At 47.4% G+C, this 25963-nt stretch overlaps 1 protein-coding gene across 1 annotated transcript in view; it reads right to left on the bottom strand.

Moving 5' to 3' along the window:
- Positions 1 to 25963, bottom strand: part of LOC134025216 (nesprin-2-like) — an 87722-nt gene that overhangs the window by 37502 nt on the left and 24257 nt on the right. The window contains 32 exon segments of the mRNA XM_062468114.1: positions 112 to 294; positions 571 to 693; positions 858 to 1043; positions 1361 to 1498; positions 2022 to 2204; positions 2429 to 2569; positions 3150 to 3293; positions 4544 to 4694; positions 5018 to 5277; positions 5395 to 5595; positions 5748 to 5892; positions 6487 to 6827; positions 7677 to 7734; positions 7736 to 9703; positions 9796 to 10034; positions 10291 to 10446; positions 11119 to 11295; positions 12852 to 13874; positions 14798 to 14927; positions 15610 to 15731; positions 15733 to 15747; positions 15924 to 16277; positions 16502 to 16666; positions 16799 to 17111; positions 21650 to 21828; positions 22055 to 22349; positions 22460 to 22567; positions 22957 to 23162; positions 23937 to 24140; positions 24250 to 24351; positions 24523 to 24690; positions 25079 to 25237. Coding sequence (XP_062324098.1) covers positions 112 to 294; positions 571 to 693; positions 858 to 1043; positions 1361 to 1498; positions 2022 to 2204; positions 2429 to 2569; positions 3150 to 3293; positions 4544 to 4694; positions 5018 to 5277; positions 5395 to 5595; positions 5748 to 5892; positions 6487 to 6827; positions 7677 to 7734; positions 7736 to 9703; positions 9796 to 10034; positions 10291 to 10446; positions 11119 to 11295; positions 12852 to 13874; positions 14798 to 14927; positions 15610 to 15731; positions 15733 to 15747; positions 15924 to 16277; positions 16502 to 16666; positions 16799 to 17111; positions 21650 to 21828; positions 22055 to 22349; positions 22460 to 22567; positions 22957 to 23162; positions 23937 to 24140; positions 24250 to 24351; positions 24523 to 24690; positions 25079 to 25237 — 8337 coding nt within the window.

Below are 25963 nucleotides of genomic sequence, written 5' to 3'. Positions count from 1 at the left end.
CAAAGAACACAGGACAACATTGGTCGCTACTAGCCACCTTCTGGTGACATTAAAGACCAATCGCGGAACGAGCAGCACAGTCCCAGCCATGAGGCCGAGTGTGTAGCGTACCTCCAGCAGGGCAGTCTGCCTCTGTGTGAGCTCCTCCAGCTCCTGGAGGGGCTGCAGGAGCTGCCTGGCCCTCGGGAAGGCAGCCAGGGTCTCCTCCGCCCTGGGGGGGAGCCCCAGGTGGGCTTTGCAGCTCTCCATCACCTCCACCGTCCTCCGCATGGACTGGATGTTGGCCAGGATGACCTGGACAACAGGGAGGGACAAGAGATGAGGATCTCTAGCTTCCTCTGGAACCGTTTTGGAAAGGATTATGGGTAGTGTAGGCTTTCCTTGAGCCGTTTGCTTAATTTGACAGGACTATCTCCAGTAGCTTGTGTAGCAATACATATTGATGGAAGTCTACTCCAGTTAAATGTGAAGGTCAGGATGCTTTATAGGTGGTGTGGCTAAACTGTTCTTTTAAATAAAGTTGGACGCAAATGACATTGAATGACTCCCAACAAAACGCAGATGCCTCACCTGTCGGTTGCGGAGGTGCTCCTCCAGTGAGACGTCAGGAGAGTCCACCGACGATAAGATGGCTCGGATCTTGCTCACGTTCTTCTCCATGGCCTTCAGCTCTGCTTCGATGGACTCCATCTCCTGGAAGCAAGAGGAGAACCGGAGGGTCACGGGGACAGCGTAGGACGGTGTCTCTTAAACGACACGACGCAGCTACATGAGAACGTTTTTTTTTTCTCTCTCCAGTCAATCCAACATTTCAATCTGTTTTGAGGTGCCATCCAGGCTGGACATATCCATCTCACAGCTGAGACGTGGAGGAGCTGGTCCAGGGGCAGGATGACTCTGCGCTGCATGGCGTCGACCTGGAGGTCTGTCTGAGCCAGCCTCTCCTCCAGAGCGTCCGTGTTGCACACGGCAGAGATTTCCTGCAGGGAAGGCCTGAAGCCGTCCAGAGTGGCTCTGATCCTCTCGGAATCATCCAGAACCATCTGGGGGTCGGGGGTTGGGGGGTGGGAGTGTTATGGCAATACATTTAACGTATTCATTTACAGCAGCTTCATCCATTATTATAGATATACAGATTGCTATAACACACACTGTACGGCCAACAGTATGCCGCTCAGTATATGGACACCTGCGCGTTGATCCTCTCATTTCAAAAATCGGAGGCCTTACGTAATAGAAGGTCAGGTCAGGTGTCCACATACTTTTGTCCCTTTAGTGTATACAATGCAACACACTGAATGTGAACAAGTTCTGGTTTCCTGCAGGCATGGTTCAGTGTTGGCGTGTCACGGTCTCTCACCTGCAGCGTGTTGGCATGACTCTGCAGGTTCTTAGCTGTGGTGTAGGTACAGGTGCTGGCGAGCCAGGACTGGGCCTCCGCGAGCCAACAGGAGGCGCTGTGGAGCATGTCCTCGTACTCCTGAAAGCAGGCAGGGACCTGAGATGGACAGGGATTAGATCAGGTCGCTACCACTCAAAGGTAGCAGCACTGTTTATCTCCTGCTTCTTATAGGACCGCCCTCTAAAGCTGTAGTCTTCTTTAGCCCTGGTCCTCAGGGCCCCTCTGCCTTGGGTGTTTTAGAAGTGTCCCTGCTCCCACACGCCCACTACAAATGAATGCGTCGTTATCAAGCTCTGGAGAAGCCCTGCTCAAAACCGTTCATTTGAATCGGGTGTGTTAGAACCGGGTAACATTTAAAACATCCAGGACAAGGTTCGAAGACCACGGCTCCGAAGAAGCATGGGTAGAGTAGTTCGACTGAGGAGAGTGGCAACGAGGTCACGGTCTCTAAGGACTACAAACGATGTGCCACACAACAGTCCAGTAGCACAACCAAAGTCCCATTAACGGCGACTGGGGGATTGTGGGAAGTGTAGTCGGGTGCGCTCACCCTGCTGAGGAAGGAAGTCACTTTAACAGTGACTGGGGGATTGTGGGAAGTGTAGTCGGGTGCGCTCACCCTGCTGAGGAAGGCGGTGCGCTGCTCGGCCTGCTGGGCCGTGTCCTGGTAGAGCTGCAGGGGCTGGATCAGCTGGTCCATGAGGAGGTGGGCTTGTTCCGGCTGCTCCTCTGACAAGTCCTGCACCTCCACCTCCAAGGCGGTCAGCCGGCTGTGCCACGCGTCCAACTCGTCCCACACTCGCTGGATGGGAGAAACACACAAGGCAAACACAGTGGAAGTGTTGTGTGGATGAAAGGGTCCTGTGTGGTGGCGCTCATTGAGCGGGGTTGTATTTTTTGGGGGTGAAATGTAATTTTCATTCAGCAGTGGCACACACAGTAGGGAGGACCTCTTGCTTAGGAGACAAGAACCCTCGCACCACACACACACACGCAAAGTACACACACACTTGCCCACGCACATACCTTAAGTGTCTTTTCCGCCTCATGGAATGTGGAACTCCTCTGGCTCAGTAAAGTCTGAATGCCCTCAAGTCCAACCCCCACCTCTCCTATCTTATGGGTCAGCCTTTGGAGGGAATTGTTTCTCTCCAGGGTGAGCGTAAACTGAAAACACACACACATGTCTTAAGTCATCTAAACACACACGCACGCATGTATCCCAACACACACATATGTATGTAGCCAAACCTACACATTCTTGTGTTGTGACAACCCCAGAGAGCCAGCACCAGGGACAGTGGCCCAGGATGCCACATTCACCTGTTTCCCGCTCCCCACTCCGCTAACGAGCCTCATGGCTGCGACTCTCGAATCAGCCCCAACCTCCCCCCCTCCCCCTTACGCTAATCAGCACCCCGCTCCCCACAAAGCGAGACAACAAGAGCTCAGAGGAGAAAGAGAGAGAAAGAGGGAGAGAGAGATCTCTGGCATGAGTATCACAGGCAGATTATTTGCAGTGTTGATTCTTTAGTGAGGGAGTGCGGCTCGCTGAAGAGGAGACGCTGTGGGAGGATGTTTGGTTCTCTTTTGTTAAATGAAGCGCACGTCAGCGTCGATTCCCAGAGCCTGTGCCCTCTGACTCTCTGAGGTTGTCACGGCGTCCAAACACGCGCCATTTCTCTGAACCTCGACAACGAATGGTTTTCTTGGTCTCTTTTTCTTTGTCTGCCGTACTAAATGTTACCTTCTGCTCCATTTCCTGTAGAGTGCAAGTGACGTCCTGTATCTGATTGCTGATCTCCATGGGTACCTCGGTGTACCTTGCCCTGACACCTTCCATGATGCTCCGCAGTTTAGCCTTCTGGGAAGCCAAGGTCAGTCTTCCCTCCTTCTCACAGGAACGTGCGTGAGAGAGAGACAGATGCAAGGAGATTCAGAAAGAGAGAGAGAAACCACAGAAGAATCCAGAATGCCTGCAGTATAGTTTTCTGAATTTGTGTCTTCCACACAACATACGTCTTCTAATAATTAGGAATTAAGGACGTGGTGTTCACTTACTGTACTTTAGTAGTTTCCATTTTAACCAACTGTCCCATTGAGGCAATGTAAACAGTACTGTTTATAAAGTAGTACATTTAGAAAGGCTGCATGGCCTGATTCTATGAGATTTGTTTTCCTTCAAAAGGACCACTTTCGCACTTGATTTAGTTTGCTTAATAAATTCAACCAATTAAAAAGTTTTGAAGAGTATAAACCCTGCATGCCAAGATAAAAGGTGAAGCTAAAAATAAAACATTTAACGTAATTAAAACAAACTAAAGCGGCGCAGAAAGGTAATAGAGGACGTTTACTCCCCCCAGCTGTAATGTTAAGGTTCAACAGTTGTCTACTGTTCCCAGAACAATGCTTCAGCTCATTAAAATCATATTAGCCATGCTTTGGTGCATAACGATGGTAGACTAACTGAAAACCAACTGAAAACGCAACACTCTCAATGTTAAATATGGGATTCAATTAGCCAAAGCTAAATGATGACCCAACTGATTCAATCGCAACTTTTTTTCAGGCAAGCTGAAACTTTGTTGTTGTAAATGGAAACTTTTCAACAGACAGACTGTTCATAATCTACTGTAGGCTGCTACTCAGAGTTTCATGTACTAACAACCTCATGACCATGTGGTTATTCAATTACATGGTGCCTCTAACAGTTCAAACTGACATACGAATGTAAACACGTGCATTTCAAAGTGCCCTCTCACTGGAGTCCTAGTTTCACTTCAAAACTTAAAATCTAACCGGAGCAAGCATTCAGGAAAGAAAAAAAATATGCCCGAAGATGTGATGAGGAACATCAGCACAGGAAGGAAAATGTTTATGTCCTCAACTGTAAAGCACTTTGTTAATTTTAAGATTAGACAACTCTACCTATAAAAGCAAACCAAAAAGGAATGCCATGTTCACTTACACTATGTATAACTCTCAAAACAAATATAAGCACATGCACACTCTAAATAAAACAAATAGTGATCAAATAAACGGTTCAAAAATAACAATTAGGCTATGCTATGTTTTAGCTAAGCTTATTACGGTGAACTAAACAAGCTGTGAAAATGATGAGACACTTGATGCGAGGCTGACCTGCTGTTGACGGCCGCTGGGCAGGGTGTCCAGGATGGTGGGCAGGGTGTCCATCTGCTGCTCCACATCTCTGATCTTCTCCTGCCACTGCTGTCTCTCCTGCACCTCGGACTGAGCAGCCTTACGAGCCAGCAGGCTCTTCTCTGTCAGGCTGGGGACCGAACAAGGGTCACCCTCCATCTCAAACTGTTCAATTCACAGTGTTTGTTTACGTTTTTTTGTTACGGTGAAGCACAGACATGACAGGGAGGGAGGGAGGGAGGGAGAGGGTGAGAGAGAGAGAGAGAGAGAGAGAGAGAGAGAGAGAGAGAGAGAGAGAGAGAGAGAGAGTCGGAGAGAGCGAGAGAGACAAAGACAGAAAGTGTTTCAGTGAGCGAAAAAAGGGCCAAATAGTAGGAGAAGTAGTTAGAGGGAGATTAAGTTAACGAGAGAGAGAGAGAGACAGAATGCCCATTCAAACAGATGTCCCTCTACCTCCTGCAGCTCTCCTGCATCTTGACCATCATCTGACAGACTGGAACAAGGATGGATGCTTCCTGTGGGATGGACACACCCAGCAGCAGCGCTAGGCGGTGCTCCAGGGAAGCCAATGCTCCCTGAGCCTCCTCCAGCCCAGTCTGGTGCTCCTCTGCCTGGGCTAACAAGTCACGTGGATCCCCTGGGGTGGAGCTCACAGTTGAACCGTCGGGCAAGTTGGCCTTGAGCCTGCTTAAGGTCCTGCTGCATTGCTCAATCTGAAAACATTCCTTTTGTCAAGCAACTCAAAAGCCAAAACAAAAATCCCGTTTGTGACTCACACATTTAAAAAAATAAATATATAAATTTCATTCAAAACTCCACAGCTGACTCACGCTGATGCCGATGTCTCTCCACTCCTCTTTCTTCTGCTCAGCGTGAGCCTGGAGGAGGCTGACCCCGTGCTGCAGCAGCCACCAGCGCCTCCAGAGGGCCCCCAGGGCCCCCTCTGTGCCCGCGCTGCAGCCCTGGGCCGGGCAGCCCGCTTTCAGCTCCTTCAGCCTCGCGGCCAGGCCTCGCACCTCCTCCGCCAGGGCCTTCGCATGGGCACACAAAACACACGCGCGTGTACAGTTCATACCGCATGCTACTGGAGGGCAAACATAGGAGACGCAAATCGCATTCCAACCGCCTTTTCCGAGGTCGGCGAAAGCACGACTGAGGGGTAAAAGGTCAGTCGGTGACAAACCTCGGCTTTGTTCTGTTGCTGGACACACTTGGAGAGTGAGGTCACATCCAGGGCGGCACACTCGGAGAGTCTGGTCTCGGAGGCGGTCAGGAGTTGCCACACCTCCCCATGACACTTCACATGCAGCTGCTGTCTGTCGGCACACCTTTGTGACGAACCGCAAACATGGAGAATTAGAGACTGTGTTGAGTGTTTCTCATCGAAAAGGTTTTTTTTCGATGAAAGGAGTTAAAAGGAGTGTGGATCTGGATATCTCTAAATTCTATCCACAAGGCTGGTCCCGTTAACTTTATATGTCTTTGGTAATCCTTCGTAGAAGTCATGATAATAAGTTCACCAATCTGCCACACATCTTGGTGAATTCTCATCACACTGTTCAACATCGAATGGCTTCCTCTCTGTGACTCAACAAAGCTCCGGGCCAGCAAATAAGTACTCCATTAGAGATACCTCCTGCAGTGTCCTCGTAATTTGAACAGCACTTATCCGAGACATTGGTCTCTGAGAGCATATCAGAATATAGCTAATCTTTATGATTGCAGTGTCTAAATGATGTAACTGTGGAGACCTTTAACAGATGCTTTATTTGGAAGATGGGGATGACTAATTACTGGGTCAGCTCAACCTTTCTTTACAGAACGTCATCCTCCATGGCTCAGTTCCTGTGATTAAATGACAGAGGAAGAGACACATAAGGATAAATGGCGACGTGTAGAGAACATTGGTTCTCTGGACCGACCTCTTCAGAGCCTCCAGTCGGAGCTGAGACTGAGCCTCCAGGGTGGCCCTGCCCACCAGCACGTGACTCAGGACCCGGGCGTGGAGCAGCTCCGTCGGGGGGAAGGCGAGAACGCGGGAGGCTTGCTGGGGGACCACGTCCAGGAGATGGGAGACGTGGGCCTGGATCCCCTCCTGGAAGGAGGCCAGGGACTGCTGGGTGTGCATTAGCTCCTCAGTACAGTCCAGGAACCCTCCAGAAGGGGACAGGAAGGTGGCCTTGGCGTTGTGAAGGAACGCGACAGCTCCTTGCGCAGCCCAGTGGTAGTCCTTCAGGGCTTCTCGGGCTTGAGACAAATTCTCCTGCGAGACACAGAATGACAGGTAAAGGTTTTCTGGTGGGTAGTCCACCAGTACAGTCATAAATTATACATGCAGGTTGATCCTAGGTAGTTTCAAATATGAGGAGGCAAAGGTAATATTGTGTCATTTACAGTAAGCTAACATGAATAACATTTTGTCCACAGTAATTATGCAGCGTTTCTCATTTAATGCTTTCACTGATGCTGAAAAAAACCTTTTATACTCAATAATGACTCATTTTCAACTGAAAAGTGCAGTCAGCGAAGTGAAAAAAGCTACACTTTCTTTTTAAGGAAAAAACCCTTCCCAGTGTTTCCCTTAGGTTTACAGCTTTGGCGACGGCGGCGGGCGGGGTGGGATGGCGACCATGTAGAGACAGAAATGGGAGTCAGGTGGCTGAGCGGTTAGGGAATAGGGATAGTAATCTGAAGGTTGCCAGTTTCGATTCCCGGCCGTGCCAAATGACGTTGTGTCCTTGGGCAAGGCACTTCACCCTACTTGCCTCGGGGGGAATGTCCCTGTACTTACTGTAAATCGCTCTGGATAAGAACGTCTGCTAAATGACTAAATGTAAATGACACGCCGTTGTGTAAATAAGATAAATAACATAAGGCCATTTAGTTTGTTTAATAAAAGAGCAATCTATAGACCTGTTTTATAGGAAAGGTAACCTTAAATGACTTATTTTGTGATCGGGCGCTATATATATATATATTTTAAAAAAATCTATATAATAAAAAGGTACGGGAAACACTGCTTCCTATGAAGGAAACAAACACTGTCTATCAAACAGTGACAGAGATGTACACCACACTATACCATTGTGTATAAGATATCAGGGAAACGTACCATACGTGCGCGGCACTCTTGCATGCTGGCCTCCCTCAGGGTGAACAGTTCATCAAACTATGCGTTCTCTCTGTCCCAGTGCTTCCAACACCCTCATCCCAGACTCCAAGTTCCTCCAAGTTACCCAGCAGCCCTGCAGTTCTAAATCGATCACGCTTTCATCCGGAGCAACCGGCCCAGCTTCTTTTAACTCCTGACAGCTTTGGTGAAGAAGGTCCATCATGGCCTTGTACTCGGAGCAGAAATGGAGACCTTCTAGAAGGTTCCCCTCCAGCATTTTGATGTCGTTGGTGATGGTGAGTTCACAAGACAGGAGGTTCTCCACTGTCCGGCGGATCTTCTGCCTCTCTGAGGTGAGCTGGGATGGGTACAAGTCCTGAGATATGGCCTCCAACTGGTCCGCTGCCTCTTGGCATTCTTTCTTCACCAGGGGAAGTTCTACCAGAAGAGTTTGGCATAGCCTGAACCTCTCGCCCACATCGACACTTGTGTCTTTGGACATTTGGATCTGTCCCTTCACCTTATCTCTGGAATCTTCCACGTGCTTCCTAAGGCGCAGGTACTTCTCATGCTCCGGGGCGTGGAGGTCGAGATTTTTGATCTTTTCCTGCAGTTCTGCGATGGTGCACAAGAGGGCGCCTTTCTGCACTTTCTGGCAGTGCTGGAGCTCCTGTATGTGACACTGATGCTCCAGGAGCAGGCGCCTCGAGGGCTCAGTGGCCCAGAGATTGGCTCTGGTTACTGGGAAGCTCTGCCTCCCCAGATCAGCTGCTATCTGGCTCAAGCTCGTTCGGACGGCGGCTAGCTCCTCAGCAGAAGACATCTGAGCGTGCAGAAGCTCTTCCAGTTCCCAGACAGTCGCCCTCTCGTGGACCAGCATCCCGTCCAGTTCCAGACGAAGGCCAGCGAGCCTGTTCACCAGGTAGCGGCTCTCGGCCGGGGTCATGCCTGGAGCCATCTCCTTGGCTTTTTCCAAAAGGGTGTCAATGAAAGAGATCTGTCTTTCGACATCCTTCAGGGCAGATTGGTGGGACTGGACCTTTCTCTCCAGGTCAGAGATGCAGGCCGGAGACACATCTGTGGACGTTTCTTTTTCAATATGCGAGGCCACGAGCCACGTATCCATTTTTGTGATATGGGCGAATAGCTTTTCTCTCCCCCGCAGGGTTTTCTCCATCTCCTCCAGCGTGTGAGCGCAATTGTCGGCGACGCCTGCACAAAGGTCCTCCAGGGTCTTCAGTGAGTTCAACACTTTCTCCATCTCCTCCTCTCCAAGGATCGAGTCTAGGGCTTTCACGTCTCCTGTTTCGGATCGAACCTTCGACCGCACGGACACAATCTCCGTTTGCTGTTTCCTCATCCCCGCGATTTGTACACGAGCCTCTTCGGGGAAGAGGGCCAGCCTTTTCCCCGAGGTGAGAAGGTTCTGGGTGCGTTTGGCCCAGACGACCCTGTCCCGTGTCCGCTGAATGATTTTAGACAGAGAGTCGCTGACAATTTCAGGAGACTGAGCATTGAGCTCGCTCTGTGTGAGATCAAGCAACTGCTTCAAGCCCTGAAAGACCTGGCTCATCGCCTCTCTCTCCTCCTGTCCTAGTCCAAACTCACTGAGCTCCTCGGACACGCACAGGAGATGTGTGTACTGTTGGTTAAAAACGTGGAGGTCAGCAAACATCGAAATCCTTTCGAAAGCACGGGGGGCGCCTCGCTGCGTTTGGAATGATTGGGAAGCAGCTTGGAGCGCGGCACGCAACCGCTCGGCCTCTCGTAGTAGGTTATCCGCCTGAGAGGAGGAAACGAGGCCATGCCACAGCGTCCTGGTGCAGGTCGCCTCCATCAGCTTCCACGTCTCCTGAAGCTCTCCGAGACGGGCGAGGAGAGCCCCCGGGCCCTCCGACTCGCTCAGGTAACCTGACACTTGGCCGCACAGCTGCAGCAGCTCGCTCAGCGCGGCTTTCTGTTGCCTCAGAGTCAGCAGGAGGGGGCTGAGCTTCTCAACTTGAAGGGCATTGCTTCCCAAAGCCTCCCTGCGCACAACAACGAAACCGAGAGTACATGTCAACACCTCATTTCTCAAACCGAAAATGAATCACGACAAGTCACTGCGGGGGTCACTCACAAGGTTAGCCCGGCCAGCTCGGAGGCCAGACCTTTCAGGCGCCCTCCGACGACCCCCATCTGCTCGTGGTACTGTGTGACCAGGTCTAGTTGAGCCTCTTTGACCTGCAATGTGGCAGCGGCATCCAGAAGGGCAGCGCTGCATTGGCCCTCCGTTCTCCGTGCGTCCTCCGGGTCACGAGCCTCGGTGCTCACACTGCTCATCACAGCCACCTGCTCCAGCACGGAACGTCTGAAGCTCTGCAAGGAAGCCCATCAGGAACACATTCCTCAGATAAGGGGCTCATTTTCTTGTTTTGATCCAGAACGCAATTAGAATTCAAAGCATGAAATGCAATGATTCATTGTTTATTTTACGAACGACATTTTTATCGATGCCCATAGTTAACCACATTTAAACATGACACACACAGTGCTAGTACTACCACTACTTTCTCTCGATGAGCTAAAGAGGTAGGTAAATCCTTCAAAAGAAAATCCTTAGGGGATCTGGTACCTCAGCCTCCTTCAGTTGCTGGGTCATGGCAGTAGGGTTGAGCTGGGCCGGCTGATAACGGCAACCTAGAGCGCTGAGGACAGTCCGGCCAAGCCTGGTCTCTGCTTCTCTGGGCGAGGGTGCAAGGTACCATGCTGGCTCCATTCGGTGGCCTCCCTTAAATACACAGAAGCAAAACAAAGATACAAAATAGGACTGAGTGAACAAAAGGATTGTGTTGAAAGTGAGAGGTGCTGTACATACAGTAAATTCAACATATACTGTAACTGCCCCAGATGTTACAAATCGGGAACACTTTGCCCGGTGGCCAGTCAAATTGCAAATGAGTGGTTTTAATCTTAGATAGACCGGTTACATCTAGTTACAGATGGCCTCCTAAATGACTGTGATGACTGATGACTGTGCCGGAAACTACAAGTGCCCTGCAGGAAATCCCATAAGCACATGGCTCCTTCCTGGATGGCTACTATCTTGGGAATACAGTCTCATCAAGCCTAGGAAACTTCAAACATCTAGTCTTATCTGGTCAATGATCAAAGCAGTTCACTGAAGTGCTCCCATGGCTGGGTATTCTTAATACATAATTCGTTTTACACTTAGCAGAAACATTTCAATCGGAGGATTAAATGTTGGATGGAGAACCTTTCATCTCTTTCATGTTTGAAGTTAACCAAGCTATTAATAAATAACTTACATCACGTGGCACTACTGTACGTCTTCAGGCCCTAACTAGCTCTCCGCTGAACATATCTCAGTTGCCTGGCCCGCAAACACTCATCTCCCGCTCTCTCCAAAGTCCCATCGACCGTGCACATGAAACACACTCACCTCGGTGATGTCACTTCTCTCCACCAGTCCTCGGATCTCAGAGAGGATTCCCCGCATGGCCGACGCGTGGCGAGGGGACTCCAGCTGCACTATTCCGCCACCTGCTTCCGCTGTTCCTGCACGGGCTGACGACCGCTGAGCCCGGACCAGCGTGCCCTCCTCAGCTCGGCCCCCCTCCTGAGGAGCAACAAGGCGGTGCCACATCGCAGTTTCTATCTCTTGTTTAGACTCGATAATGACAAGGCTTCGTGTGCTTCTCCCGCGGTCTCAGCCAAGACTACTGTGTTTCACTTCCCTGTCCTGGCAAGTTAGTGCAGCAATTATAGCAAGAATGTGACTGTAGAAAGCTAGCCTTCCCCTGAGGGATATGGGCCCGGTTCCATAATTCTGCACTCCTATTTGTGTTTGAACTGACATGACTTGTTATGTCTACTGTAGGTAAAGATAGGCGTGGAGGAAATCTTAACTTGAGTAACACATGTGTACTATTCCTAAACATGTCATAATCCGGTATCCATTTAGATCCAGGTGCTTGTAATAATTGTTAGTTAATATGTGATAAGGCCCTTATAAGATGCTTATTGACATTCATGTGTTAACAAGACTTAGTACATATTAAATAATGCATATTACTGCATCTGGATCTAAATTGTTACAGGATTATGATATTTCTTTAGGAACAGTAGTATGTACTGTGTCACAGATGTTTGCTATTGACAGGCACAGCTCCCGGAAAGGGGAAAAAAGAGCGGGAACTGGTTTGAGGAGACACGGTCAAGTTTGAATCTTCCAGGTGACATCTGACATGACATCCTCATTAAGTAGCAAAAAACATGAGCAATAGTGCATTAACAGTATGGTCTATTCTAACATATCGGACAGACTGTTGGCAACCTAGCACACAAAAGACACATCAGTTTTTTCATCAGTGGACTAATGCTCCTCAAATGATCAAAACCTTACTCAGTGGAATGTCTTGAAGACTGGATTAAAATATATACCTGGCGACTCTCCTGTTGTAGTTTAAAGAAACTACTCCTGGTTATGGAACCAGATTAAAAGTTAGTTGGATGCGACGGGCCGCAACCAAGAACCATTGTGTTGCTTTCTTGTCAACCAATCCAGAATGAACACAAATGTGACGAGTGCTGATATAACTCCCTTTCTTCTTCTCTAAAGAAAGAGCTCACTGATGGAGTGTGGATTTTACTGCCCTTCAGGGTTGTGAAAGTCTCTGCTGACAAGGAACCATTTGTCTCGGGGAAGTAAATTCCTCATTGGGATTTAAAACAGCATATATTTTGACTTGGGGCAAATAACGACCTTCAAATGTCAAACTATGCCGCTACGTATTATACTGTGATAACTGTTCAAGTTCAGTCTTGTAAAGAGTGTCTGAAAATGTCAAAAAATCTCTTAGAGAAGACAATAACTTATTTTTCTGAATGACTTGGACCTCAGAAGAAAGATAAAAAATGTGAGGTGAGAGAAAGTATTTTTTAAACTTCTGAAAGACTTGGCTCCATGGTACACAGTGTGTGTACAGGCAAATTGTGTTAAATGTCAAACAAGTGCAGACTGGACAAGTAAGAGTGGGGAGTGGGCGGCACAGAATGGAATGGAATTAGGTTTGAAAACAATTATGCCCCGAAACTAGGGGAATGAGAGAGAAAGAGAGAAGAATAGAAAGTGAGACCGGAGAGAGGGTCAGAGAGAAAGAGAGAGGGATTTACCTGTTCCTGTTGCGTTGTCTTTATGTCCGAGGATGCAGATCCCCACGACGACATGGAACTTAGATCTTTCATTTGACAGTGTTTTGGTTGATCTTCTGTCGGTCTCGGCCCCTTCCGTTTTGTGTACTTTAATTCAGTCATTTGCTGTTCCAAGAGCTCTGACTCAGCACTCTTCCATTTGTCGTCCCATTCGATGCCCTGTGATTCAGTACATTTCCTCTCCCTCCTGGTCGACCTGGTGGGCTTCTCAGTTTGACCCTCTGCGGCCTCCTGGACTGAGGAGTGACCCTGTACGTCAAACGACTCGGAGTCCTGTGAGGTAAATTGATGCGAGCCACTTCCTCCTGAAGACAGTTGACCGTGACTACACTGAAACTCTGACTGAGGTTGGTTTATGTCTAAAACGATGGTGAACACTTTCTTCGTCTCCTTCTGGTGTTGTGGTTCGGTCTCGGACCGAAGGTCGCTTATCGGTTTTGTGTATGTGTCCGAATCCCCTTGTTCTGCTACTTGTGTATCTGGTTCAACGCACACACTGTAAAGGTGTGTAGCGGCCTCTGACCGTCCATCCACCCCCTCATCCGTTCCCCCAAACCCAGGAGTCTCATGACCTTGCTCAGAAAAAGAAGTGAAATGACTTACAGTGTCATCACCATTGTCCACATAATCTAAACACGTGTCCAGAACGATCGTGGCAACTTTACGGGGTTCATCCATGTCTTGTTGTGTCTCAACAGCCTGGATGACATCAGGCATGTTGCTTGTGGATTGTTCATCCGTGTCTGTCTTAAAAGGGCCTGGTTGACAAACTCCACGGTCGCATAACAGGATTTCTGCAGAGTCACCACCTCCAGACGCCTCTGAGAGGGATGTAAGCAGAGCTTCGCTGTGGCGAAGGGTTTCGGAAGCACTTTTCTCCAGTTTCTTGGTGCGTTTCTTTCCGAGGCAGCTCCGCAGGAAGTCCCGCCGTGAGAGCGCCCCCTGCAGGTCTTGATTGAGTTGTCGTCCTGCATCAAGTGTGACCTGTAGTAGATAAACATCAAGTTTCTTTGGATGCCTTTTGATGAAACCTTTTTTTAGCAAACGGTTTCACTTTTATAAAAAAAAAGGTAAGTTCATTGAAGTGCGGTCATTCGATGTCAAATGAATCTGTGGGAAAAGTTTGACTTGACGACACATTGCATCAGGCATTGCTGGGGTAACAAGGACTGTTGTGATCTTTCCCATTTTCTTTTAAAAACTGTTGTCTCCAAAAGCATGTTGATTACCAAGTACTCACGAATGAAAGTGCTCCTAATGGCTCCAAACTAGAACTGGATGAGAACAAGGCAATTTGAGAACAGCTCTTTTTAGAAATATCCTGCTGTGACGCTAAACTGCAAACAGACCAGAAGACCTGAACTGATCAAGTTCCATGTTACAATGTTGTTGACAGGCAGGCAACAAATACTATGAGATAATGCATCCTGTAAAGCTTTTAAATGGTAAGGCCTTTGGTCCTCTTAAAAACTTTCTCTGTAAACTCAGAGTGAACCCAGGAAAATGGAGCAACAAACCAATTACATGTTTATTGTAACATCCTCTTATGAAATGAACATGAAGTACTGACTAATCATTTGGTCATGTTTGAGGTTTTCCATCTAACCGTCTATCATTTTGATAAAAAGACAAATGTTTCCTTACCACACAGGAAATAGGTAGACAGAGATATGGATCAGATATCAACCAACCTGGTTTCTTATAGCAGGCATAAGGAATATTCAAAGGCATAACCTTCAACATGCAACTTTGAGCCAAACGAGACTGGCTGGCTGACTGAGACATGTGGGGGGGGGGGTCGGTCGACGACACAGGTTGAAGGGCAGACGATTGGAGGAAAGATGAATTGTAAGGGACAAACAGATAGGTGTGCTTGGTTGAGGACAGGGGGCGCTCCGGTTTGTCACCTGGGTGGAGTGTGGTGGTTGGGACTGGGCCGCCTGGCTCCACTGCTGCAGCCTGGAGGTGGTCTCCCTCACGCGGCGGGCGGTGTCCGCTGCAGCCTGCTGCTGCTTGTCACACACACTGGACCTCAGACTGGAGAAGGACGGTGACAGAGAGAGAGAGAGAGATGGAGAGAGAGTGATGGAGAGGTAAAGAGAGAGAGAGAGGGGGAAGAGAGAGAGAGAGAGAGAGAGAGAGAGAGAGAGAGAGAGAGAGAGAGAGAGAGAGAGAGAGAGAGAGAGAGAGAGAAAGAGAGAGAGAAAGGGAGATAGAGATAGAGATAGAGATAGAGAGAGAGAGAGAGAGATGGAGAGAGAGTGATGGAGAGGTAAAGAGAGAGAGAGAGGGGGAAGAGAGAGAGAGAGAGAGAGAGAGAGAGAGAGAGAGAGAGAGAGAGAGAGAGAGAGAGAGAGAGAGAGAGAGAGAGAGAGAAAGGGAGAGAAAGGGAGATAGAGATAGAGATAGAGATAGAGAGAGAGAGAGAGAGAGAGAGAGAGAGAGAGAGAGAGAGAGAGAGAGAGAGAGAGAGAGAGAGAGAGAGAGAGAGAGAGAGAGAGAGAGAGAGAGAGAGAGAGGGAGACAAATGGGGTGAGGAACGGGATGAAGAATGTAGAAGAGGGGATGGACAGAATATTTGGGGGGAAAAGAGACAATGAACAGAGAAACAAAAGAAACACAAAAGACAAAATAGCTGAATTGTTTGTTTCAAACATAAGGACACGTACAGCATGTTTAGAAGTGGCAGATACCAGTACATACATACATACATACATACCTGTCTAAGTTTTTGGCTAGTGCATCCACAACCAAAATCCTATTTGATGAAAGTTTCTCGTCTTTGACATTTGACCCTCCTGTTGTCTGAAGGTCATGAACTCTTGCTTCAAGCTGTATCAAGCTTTTTTTCACAGTCCTTAAGACAATAAGATTATCTTCATGAGTAATTCTGCAAAGTCTTTGCTATATTTGTCTACAATCACTGGCTTTTAGGCACAATAATACCTAAAACACATCCATGTATCTATGCAATGTAATTAATAACACATCATTTCGTGTCTTCATACTGAAAGTTATCAACATCCTGGTTACCTGTAGACTGTGCCAGCGCTGTTCAAACTGAGAGACGTCAAAGACCCCCACGGAAATTTCCGTTTGACGGGCCAAACGCTCAGACAAGCCCTGCAGTGCCCCCTGCAGGCTGAAGGTCTCGTTGTCCAACTGCTGCCGCTCACACTGAGACGTCTTCTCCTCCAGCTGAGCCCAGATCTCCCTGATGTCGCTCTCCAGGGTCCTGCCGAGAGCCTCCGTGCGGTCATTGAGGTCTTGGACCTGCTGGGACAGGGAGACCTGGCCCTCACCTGTGCAGCTGGACGACAGGAAGCCCTGAAGAGACACCAGCTCCACAAGGTCCTTCTCTGCTCTTCCCAGTTCAAGACGCACAGCCTGCAGGGGCAAACATGTTTTGTTGAAAACATATATATATACAGTATATATACTGTATATTTGAATCAGGTGTTGAGTGTTCAGAATGTTTGTGCGTGTGTTTATTTGAGAGAGATAAGTGTGTGTGTGTGTGTGTGTGTGTGTGGGGGGGGGGGGGGTGGATGAAATATAGAACTGCATGCGGATTGGTGAGTGAGTGTTGCGCACACTCTGATCCATCTCACCTCCAGGGCCTCGAGATCGGCCTTCGGCTCAGATAAGTGTCGAGGCTGCCCTTTCAAATGGGATCTCCTCTCCTGCAGGGAGCCCAGAGTGCGATGGCCATCATGAACCAGCCGGCCACATCGCTCCTCTCTACACACACCCTCCTCGAGGATGGCACACAGGCACTGGTCGAGGGAAAAAGCCATTCACTTGTGCATTCATTTACAATCGTCAAGCTCTCATTTCTAGTGCAATGTACATCTACCAAATATGTGTACGCATCTGCAACAGAGAGACACCCAGCTTTAGACACTCACTCTCAGCTCCCTGAGCAGCTGGGGCTGGCGGTCCTCCAGGGACGCCCAGGAAGAGTCCTCCCAGATGGGGTCCTTGGTCAGCTGCTCCAGCTTCTGCCTTTGGGCCTTCAGGGCGGAGAAGTCGGGCCCCAATGCTTTGGTCCGATCCAGCAGCTCCTGGGCCCGCAGGGACGTCTGCCTGCGCAGGGTGGCTCCAGGCCAGGGGAAGAGCAGAGGGAGCTGGTCGGTTTGGTGCTGGAGCTCCGTAACTCGGGAGCGCGCTCGCTGCCGTTGGGCCAGGTAGAAGCTGAGGTCAGGCTCCGCCCGCAGGAGGCTGACAGAGATGAAAAGGTTCCACCTTTTAGACATGTACAGCACACCCACGTGTTACCTGGTTATGACTATTAAAGAGATGTTACTAAGCCTGAGATATTCATAATATAATGATGTGTAATTTGATTTAATCAGGGATTTGATTTAATCAATTGATCAAAACAACTACCCCAATCTTATCCACTTTCGGCCCCGTAACCAGCACAGGCCTTGGCCAAGGCCGTCGCTGGAAAACAACTCCCCTGGAGAGCGCTGAAGCGAGACTATCTTGCTCCTCCCTTCCCCCCCCCACCGACATCTGTGGTTTGGTCTCTGCCTGGGTCATGACCAAGGATGTCTCCTGGCCAACACAATCTGCATAGGGAGAATCGGACTGATTGTGGCCTAGATCGATGGCGCCAACCCAGACCTACTCACACATTAACTTTCACCTACTACAGATATCACCACCCCCCCACCCCCATCCAACGCCTTCGCCTGTCTTTGTAAATGTTGTTGTACTTATGTGCTGAGGTTTTTGTCTGTTCCCACACTGTACTCCTCTAGGAGCATTGTCTGGGTGTTGCCTTTTTTCCTCCTCTCTCCTCATGTTTACCTTGTCTTGTCTTTTGTATTAGAAACTGCAAGTGGCAGCTCGGATCTAAGATGGATTCGAGAGACCGCAGATAGAGTGCGGCTAGTTTAGATCAACACTTGTATTATTGTTTTGTTGATTTTATGTAAAGCACTTTGAGCTGCAATTCTTGTATGAAAAGTGCTATATAAATAAAGTCTTACTTACTTACTTAATATGTCTAGCAATCAGGGCACAGACATATTGTGTCATTCGTTTTCTCGGCTTGTGACTATCTTCTATTCAAACAGGTAGAGTACCAGATTAAAATTGTCTTCACATTAAGGTTGAGCACTTAAAATGCTTTTATGAGAAAACTGAATAGAATTTGAATAATTGAGGCACAAGCAAAACATTATTGTTGTGTTTTGGATTCACATGTAGGCAGTAATAAGCTTCTAAGTGACTCAAACTGAATTTGTTCAGCAAATCTAGGACATCTACCGGTAGTTATGAATGCACATCGGACCCAGTGCTGAATGTACAAGCACCATGATATCCCACACAATCATGAGATTTAATTGAAACATTCTTTACACTACAGGTAACCTTTTTTCACCGCCATAATATTTGTGCTGTAATGTTTAATAAACGACTGCTGTAGTCACAGATGTGTGCAAATAAAAGGACATTCTGTGAATAGAGCTAAGGACAAGACTAGTCTCATGAATATAAAGCACAAGGTAATAAACATACATAGTGCAACCTTGCAACCATGTCAGATGGGTATCTTTTTGGAAAGTAATGCTTTTATTGTATGGCAGATATCCCATGCATACCTAGTAAACAATATTTTCATAACTTGTCTTGCAACTATATTAACATCATGTAAAATCAGACTAGAACAGACTACAATTTAGAATTTGGTTACTTTAGAACTGAGTACATTGAGTGATGTCACAGAGCTGTTATTCATATTGTGTGGAGGGATGTAACAGTGACTAAACCTATCTGCTTGGTAACATTTAAATTCTTTATCACCCAAAACAAAATGGATCTCAACTGAGCAAAAATCAATTTTTCCCCTAAATGGATCCTGTTATCCTTTTGCACTGGGTAGATTGCCCAGGTATGTACCATATAGCCATCAAATTGTACTGCCTGATACTAAATTATAGGATTTTGTTTTTTTTGTTTTGATAAATTGTTGTCTTAACATTGATAGCAATGAGATTAGACTGTTATCAAAACTGTATTGTGCCATGTGCAATTGCTAAATATGTCATTTACTGAATTAACATTGAACAAATTGCAATATAATATGAGCTATAAAATGAGCTTTTTACTGCTTTTTGTTTGTTCAAATATTCAAAGATTCAAAAAGCTTTATTGTCTAATATGTTGCCATGTTAGAAAATGTTCTTTTGATTGAAGGCAGAGTGTGTGTGATGTGTCAGTAGCATGAGTTGTGTATATGTATTGCATTGGGAATGAAGGGAGGGGTGTGTTAAACAGACAAATGTTACTACAGACAAAATCCCTTCTAGAAACATGTAATTCATGTGTTAACTCATTTGCTCAAGTAATTCATTATAACTTTACCAATTTATTTAAACTTCACCAATTATTATTTTTCTTTGTTGACAGTATGCAGTCCAGAGTTAGAGAGGGCCCAGGACACTCAACCAAGGAAACAACATTCTGCTTCTGTTTGTGGTCATTGCAATAATGCTGGTGTCAGCTGCAATCAGGACGTTGGATATTCCCAGCAGCTAGGCAATGATGCTTCACCCGACCAATCACAAGAGAGATCTACACGTAATACATCTAGAAAGGAAACCTCAAGGTCTGCCACCCCCACTGTTCTAAATCCTGCTGAAAGCCTGTCCAGAATGCGCATGCGCTTTCCTTTTCTGTTTCTGGATGGTGAGAAGCACGAGAACATCCCCAATATTGACTCATGGATGGATTACCTGAGGGAAGACAGTCACTCTCCCCTTCCATCCCCAGAGCTGGACATAAGTGACTCCACAAATGTAAAAGAACTGGAGGATCATAAGAAACATGAATTTATATTCCCTGCTTCGGTCTACATAGATTGCTCTGAAGAATTCGACTGTAGTTCTTCAAAGTTTGAGTTTCTTTTTCAGCCCCAGGCTGAAGCTCTTAACCCGTCATATGAGGAGAGTCCCAAGAAGGGAAAACAATTCAAACAGAATCTGGACTCTGGACTAGCGCTCGAGCTGGAGGTTCATCTGGACAAACATGGTGCGTCTACCACACAGGCTAACTGGACTTTCAAAGTCCCTCAGCCCCATAATCAAAGACCTGAACTGTCTTCAAGATACATTGAAAATGGTGACGAACTCTCTTGGAAACCAATGGAAAGGACAGATGCGAGCTCGGGGTGTGCCGAACCCAAAAGAATTGATGTGGCTCTGGAATCCCTCCAAACGACAGGGCGATCTCAAAACTCATGGAGCGTATTTGAAATGATTACAGAGTCCAGAAAAGAGACTGACTTGTCTCCAGGGGCCCGAGGCATGATTAAGTTGCCTACTGAACAAAAAAGGAAGAAGTATCCCAATCCCAATCTAAGTACTGACTCCAACCTCCTCAACAGGGACATTGCTGAAATCTCTACTCACCCCAAGCAACAGACTGATTCAAGTAAAAAGCCTCAGGATGTATTCAAGATGCCACTACCACCTAGCCTGAGGGTGAAGAAGCATTCTGGATACACAGATGTGCAGCGTAGTGATATCGAGTCAAACATGCCTACTCCATCAAAACCCACTGAGCCGTCACCAGAGAGCTGACATATATTTGACATTTCCAATGAGCCACCAAAACAAACGGAAACAGGTGCCAAACGTGGGGAGGAGCTGGAGAGGAATATTCAGTATGAGCAGGATAAGCAAAGATGTGGACAGTCTCCTCAGCGAGTACTGCAGGGGAAACCAGACCACCAAAACAAACAAACAAACAATGGAGATCTGCATGAAGCCAGTTCAGATGGGTCCAATGCACAGAAGGAGGAGTCGGATTTCCATTATGTTGGTCTAACCCACAGCCCCCAGGGAAATGCAATGACTAGCACATTTCTAGGTGCAAAAGGACATTATACCACCATGGCATCATCCAAAAATGTAGGCACTCTTGGTCAGAGTGAGTCCTGACAACAAGGGCTCCACGTTTCCTTACCTCCAGACAACGACGATTCCCTGCTTGTTCAGGCTAGGAAAAGTTCCAGAAAACGCAGTTGCCAGAATGACGATGAATTGGAACCGTCTCAGAGAGACTGCACTGTGACCCGTCGAACCAGCATAATATTCTTCCCCCCTCAGACCACCAGGTTCCCTTCTTCAAATGAGGACATCTCACAACTGGATAGTTATGTGGGACAAAAGGAGAATGAGGCTGATAGAAGCAGGAGTTTGAAGAGAGAAAAGCCTAACAATCCTACGTTGTCCATTCTCTGTTCAGGTGAGGGTGTACCATCCCATTTGCCTTGCCTCGCAAACTCAGGTAGATTACATTCTATGCTTGATGGAAGGAATCACATGGGCCTTCGAAATGACCAGGTGAGCTCATCCATCCCTGCCCTGAGTGGAAAGATAATGAGAGAACAACTGCTTCCAGCAACAAGCTTCGAGGATGGAAGAGTTCCTTAGCGTTAATTTCTCCTCATTCGTACATGATTTTTTCTTAGAACACTTCATTTAAACCCATGAACTAGATGTCTGCCTTGAAAGAAAATAAAATGACAGTAACCATCACCTTCTCTTACGAAAGAAAGTTGTCTGTTTCGATATTCATTTGCCTTGCAATTGTGAATGACCGTTTCAACGCATACAAAACGGATTCAGCATTTGAGGACGAAAAGCTCAGTTCCCTCGCCCCAATAGTTTCAGACAAAGTCAATATATTTCTTCTAGCTGGAGCATTACAGTGAAGTCCACATCTGGTCCCGTGTAGTCATTTACCTGTGATGTTGCTCTGCTGGCTGCTGCATGGACCTCCACAGCTCCTCGATGCTGCGTATGGTCTGCAGTAGTTCCAGTTTCTGGTCCTCACTAACGCCATGTCTTTCAAGCAGCTTGTGTCCAGTAACCCTGAGGTCCTCCATACGAGACTCTCCTTCAGTCGTCACATTCAGGATAGCCTGCCCAACAGTGGAAAAGGGATATGTTTATGACCATATTAAGTCATTATAGACATTAATTATGTTGTTTTTTTAAACATACAAAGCTGATATATATTGACAATCAACTTTAAAGCAGACATTATGAAGACTGCTTCAACCCTTACTAGGTCCCTAAATCCATCTCCACAAAAAGGACTATTCACTTGGTAGAGTTTAGAACAATCCCCAGGAAAGACTCCCATACCTGGATAGCAAGTACTCTCTGCTCTGCCTGGCCTTGGCTGCCAGAACCATCCGTGACGACAGAGTCAGCTTGTTGTTGCACAGCTGTAACCCAGGCCTCAGTGTTTTCAGCCAGGGTCTGGAAGGCCCGGGTCTCAGAAGCTAGAGGTCGCTGGTCCTCCTCGGACAGCAGTGTGTTGGTTTGGAGACTGTGGAAGTGCTCCAGCAGCCTGCCACTGTGCTGTAGTATGGAGGACTCCTTGAGCGTGCTCCCATGTAAGTATTTAATCAGTTCACCAAGGGCCTCTGTTTGCTTGCTGCAAGGGAAGTGAGTCTTGTCAATGCAAATTCGTCAACGTGGACTGCATTTTTATTGAACTTGGAGGTGGTCATGACGTCGTAAAGTTAGGCAAAATAACTAGTTGACCTGTTTTGAAGAACTTCCTGTTGCAGGCTGGTAACATCCTTGGCTCTCTCTGCGTTCAACTCTGCTGCCTTTAACCATGTTTCCAGACGCTCACACTCCTTCTGCAGACTACCACACATACACATTAACATTCCTGATAAAACATATACAGTTACAGCTCCTGGCTCTTTGTGAGACAAGGATTTACGAACTGCAAGAGCTATTCAGGGGGGATTAGGGAGTGTATTCCACATACAGTATGACACAGCAACAGGATAAACCAGATCCACTACCCTTCATAAAATGCAATGAAACTGAATAACGAGTATGATATATATGACAGTACCATAAAGTCTAAACTGCATCCTGAGTAAAGTCCAAGTGAACAGCACCCATTGTGAGCGGTGACAACTAACGAAATAAAAAACCAATAAACTAGCACTTTGCGTGGGTTGGAAATCCCCTTTCCCCCAAACCAGAGCGGTTCAGCCCGAGGTTGAGCCTGCGAGTGTCCGTACCTCCCCAGCCTCTCCATGTCCTCCTCTGCCTGCTCGCACTTGGCGGCTACGAGGCGGCGCGCCGCGCCGACGCTCTCCTGCAGCTGCATGCAGCGTGCAGCCAGGTCCTGCAGGCTCTCTGGGCTGGTGACGGAGGCCATGAGCTGCAGCTCCTCCATGAAGCCGTCTGCCTGCTGCGCCTGCGTCTGCAGCTGGGCAGACAGCTCCTGCATGGAGAAGAACGTCATATAACGCGGGTAGGACTTACCCCCACTTTGTTCAGAGAGATCATTTACTACCTTGCTATTCTCCCCTTTCTAACATATGCAAATAGTGAAACTTGCATTTGAGTTTGTAGTGAACATTCGTCATCAGATGGGAAAAGATTTCGTGAAATATGGTGATGAAACACCAGGATGAATATGTGATGGAGATTGTGGAAGAAATTGGGATTTCCTGTGTGCTTACACTAATCACTAATCAATAGAACTAGTCATTGGATACTAGTTAGTACGTTTATCATGTAAGCTTGCTATTAATAACAGTATATTGTGTCTATGTGTCAGGTTAATAGATGTTCGAGGTCAGGAGAAAGTACTGGCTAAACGGTCCTTGTCATGACTACAAGGAGAGCTCCAACTATGAACTCTCTAGTGTGAGAGTTGTCATGTGTTGGGAGCAGTGAATCTTTATCTCTGAGACTGTTGAAACGTCATTCCTGCCTGACTGTCACAATCTATGTTTACATTCTTGTGCCCTATTAAAGATGGTCCTTCGGCTTTCGGAGCGGAGAGAGACATGATTGAGACCTAAGCCTGGTGTTGTGTGGTCATTTATTGTCAGAGGTCTGATTTTCTCTCCCAATCTGCAGATTGATAATACTTATTAAAATCCAGAACTCAACTGAACTTAGTCACTCCGTTTATGAAGAGACGGACAAAACACTTTCTTCATCAAGATACTCTAGTTCTAGCCTTAGTTTAAGGTCTCCTAACCCCTACCTGGATCTGTGCATACAACTCGGAGGCATCCGAGGCACTGAGTTTGTCAAGGGACTCCTGGATCGTCTGGACAGAAGACTGACATTCGGCCATCTTGGCAGACACCAGCCCCTTAGCGGCCACCAGCTGTCTGTAAATGTCCAGGGTTTCCGAGAAGAACTCCTTCACCTGCTCCATCTTCTTCCTCGTTTGGGTTTCGATGACCTGGACGAGAAGGCCGAGGAAACAGTTGGCAGGGCGCCCGTCTCGCTTTATTTGCGGTAAAGGTACGGTCTGTCATGTAAAATAGGGTGCATCACGCCACACCACCAACCTGTAGTTCCAGAGGAGGCTCCTCGCTCTGCAACAGAACCTGGATCTCAGACACCCGGCGGTGAAAGCGCTCCAAGCTCTCCTCCTGGGCCTGGAGCTCCTCCTGAAAGCATCATAAGGATATATTAAAGTAGTCACAAATAAACTAGAATATGTCTCTTTGGCCTCAACGTACAATACCATGACTAGGTATTTTCCGAGATCTTAAATCAAGTGACCGCGTACTTTCGTAAGAATTCACACGACAACGCTAAGTGTGGCCAGGGGGCTGTACCTGCATGGCTGCGACCTCCTTGTCACTCTGGAAGGGGTGTGACTGAGCAAAGGCCGCCATCTTGTTATTGGTCCAGCTCTCCACTTCTCCACCCAGCTGGACCAGGCCCTCCCAGAGAGCCAACCCCACGCGCAGGCTGTCGAGGTGGGAGTCCGTTCTCTCAGTCACCTGCAAGCAAATCAGTTCATGTGCAGTAGGCTGCTTGTGTTAAAATTGGTATTAATTAAAGATGAATAATTAATCGCATCCCATGTGCACAATTCTATTCCTTTGTGACCTTAAATAAATTGGAAGAAATTTGACTCAAGTGAGGTCTGGGGAATGGGGTAGAGGGTCTGGAGGAATAATCTCAGGGGATAGAAGGTTAGAGGTAGAAGGGCAGGGGTAGAAGGTCAGGGCTAGAGAGTCTGGAGGCAGAAGGTCAGGTCAAAGAGGGTAGAAGATCGTGGGGATTGAAAGGGAGTAGAGAGTCTGGAGGGTGTGGCTCTACAGGTAGAGGGTCTGGAAGTAGAGAGGCTGGAGGTTTTCTTGAAAGTTGAGGCCGGGGTGAACTCACATCCAGCCAGCGGTCCATGAGCGTGTCTGCTTCACTCTCGAAGGCGGCGTCGGCACAGTCCGGGACCTTCCGCAGCTGAGCCTGCAGCTGTCTGCAGACACTCCGGATCTCCTCCACCCCGTCTCCAAGTCCGCACAGCTCCTCCTTAGCTGCATCCACCTGAATACACGCATGAAACATAAATCCTAAACATGGAACATCAACAAGGTACAAGCACATACAAGCGTGTTAAAAACAAAACAAAGCAGTAACAATTGCAGGTACATTTTCATTGAGAAAGAAAGACTTAAAAATAACAAAAATAAGTATGTGCTGCCATCTAGGTTTGGGAAAAATGTATCATAAAATCGTGGCACAATTCCATTGACAATTAGAATTCTCATTCATCGATCTGGGATTTGATAATTAATGTTCAGATTCAATTAGGCATGTTTACCCTACAGATACTGCTCTCAAGTCACTGAACACATACAGGGCTCGACAATAACGATGGCCCGTGGTCAGTAAAAAGTAACGTCGAGACAGTTAAACTAGCAACTTACTGTCCCGATCGGGCCACTGCAAAGCATTGATTGGAGGAAAAAATTGCATTGTAAAACTTGACATCCTGCATGTTTTGCTATCTGCTAAAGGCATAAATAACTTTGCAGCTCGTGGGGCACAACGTTGGCCAATCAAAAGTTGAGTAGTGAGTGACTAGTGGTTGTCAAATCGTAATTCTCTAATCTAAATTTTTTTTTTTACAACTGGCGCGAGACACTGAAGTGAAATGGCAGCAAAGGAGAGCTACGAGCTCAAACGGAAGCGACTTATTAATGTAACTAAGATGCACTGTGTCGTCTGTCGTATGTTCCCGTCTAAAGCAGACAAAAGTGGATCTTTTTA

This window comes from Osmerus eperlanus, chromosome 8 (assembly GCF_963692335.1).
Source record: "Osmerus eperlanus chromosome 8, fOsmEpe2.1, whole genome shotgun sequence".
Lineage (NCBI taxonomy): Eukaryota > Metazoa > Chordata > Actinopteri > Osmeriformes > Osmeridae > Osmerus > Osmerus eperlanus.
The sequence above is the reverse complement of the archived record's forward strand: the minus strand, read 5'-3'. Positions and strand labels throughout refer to the sequence as shown.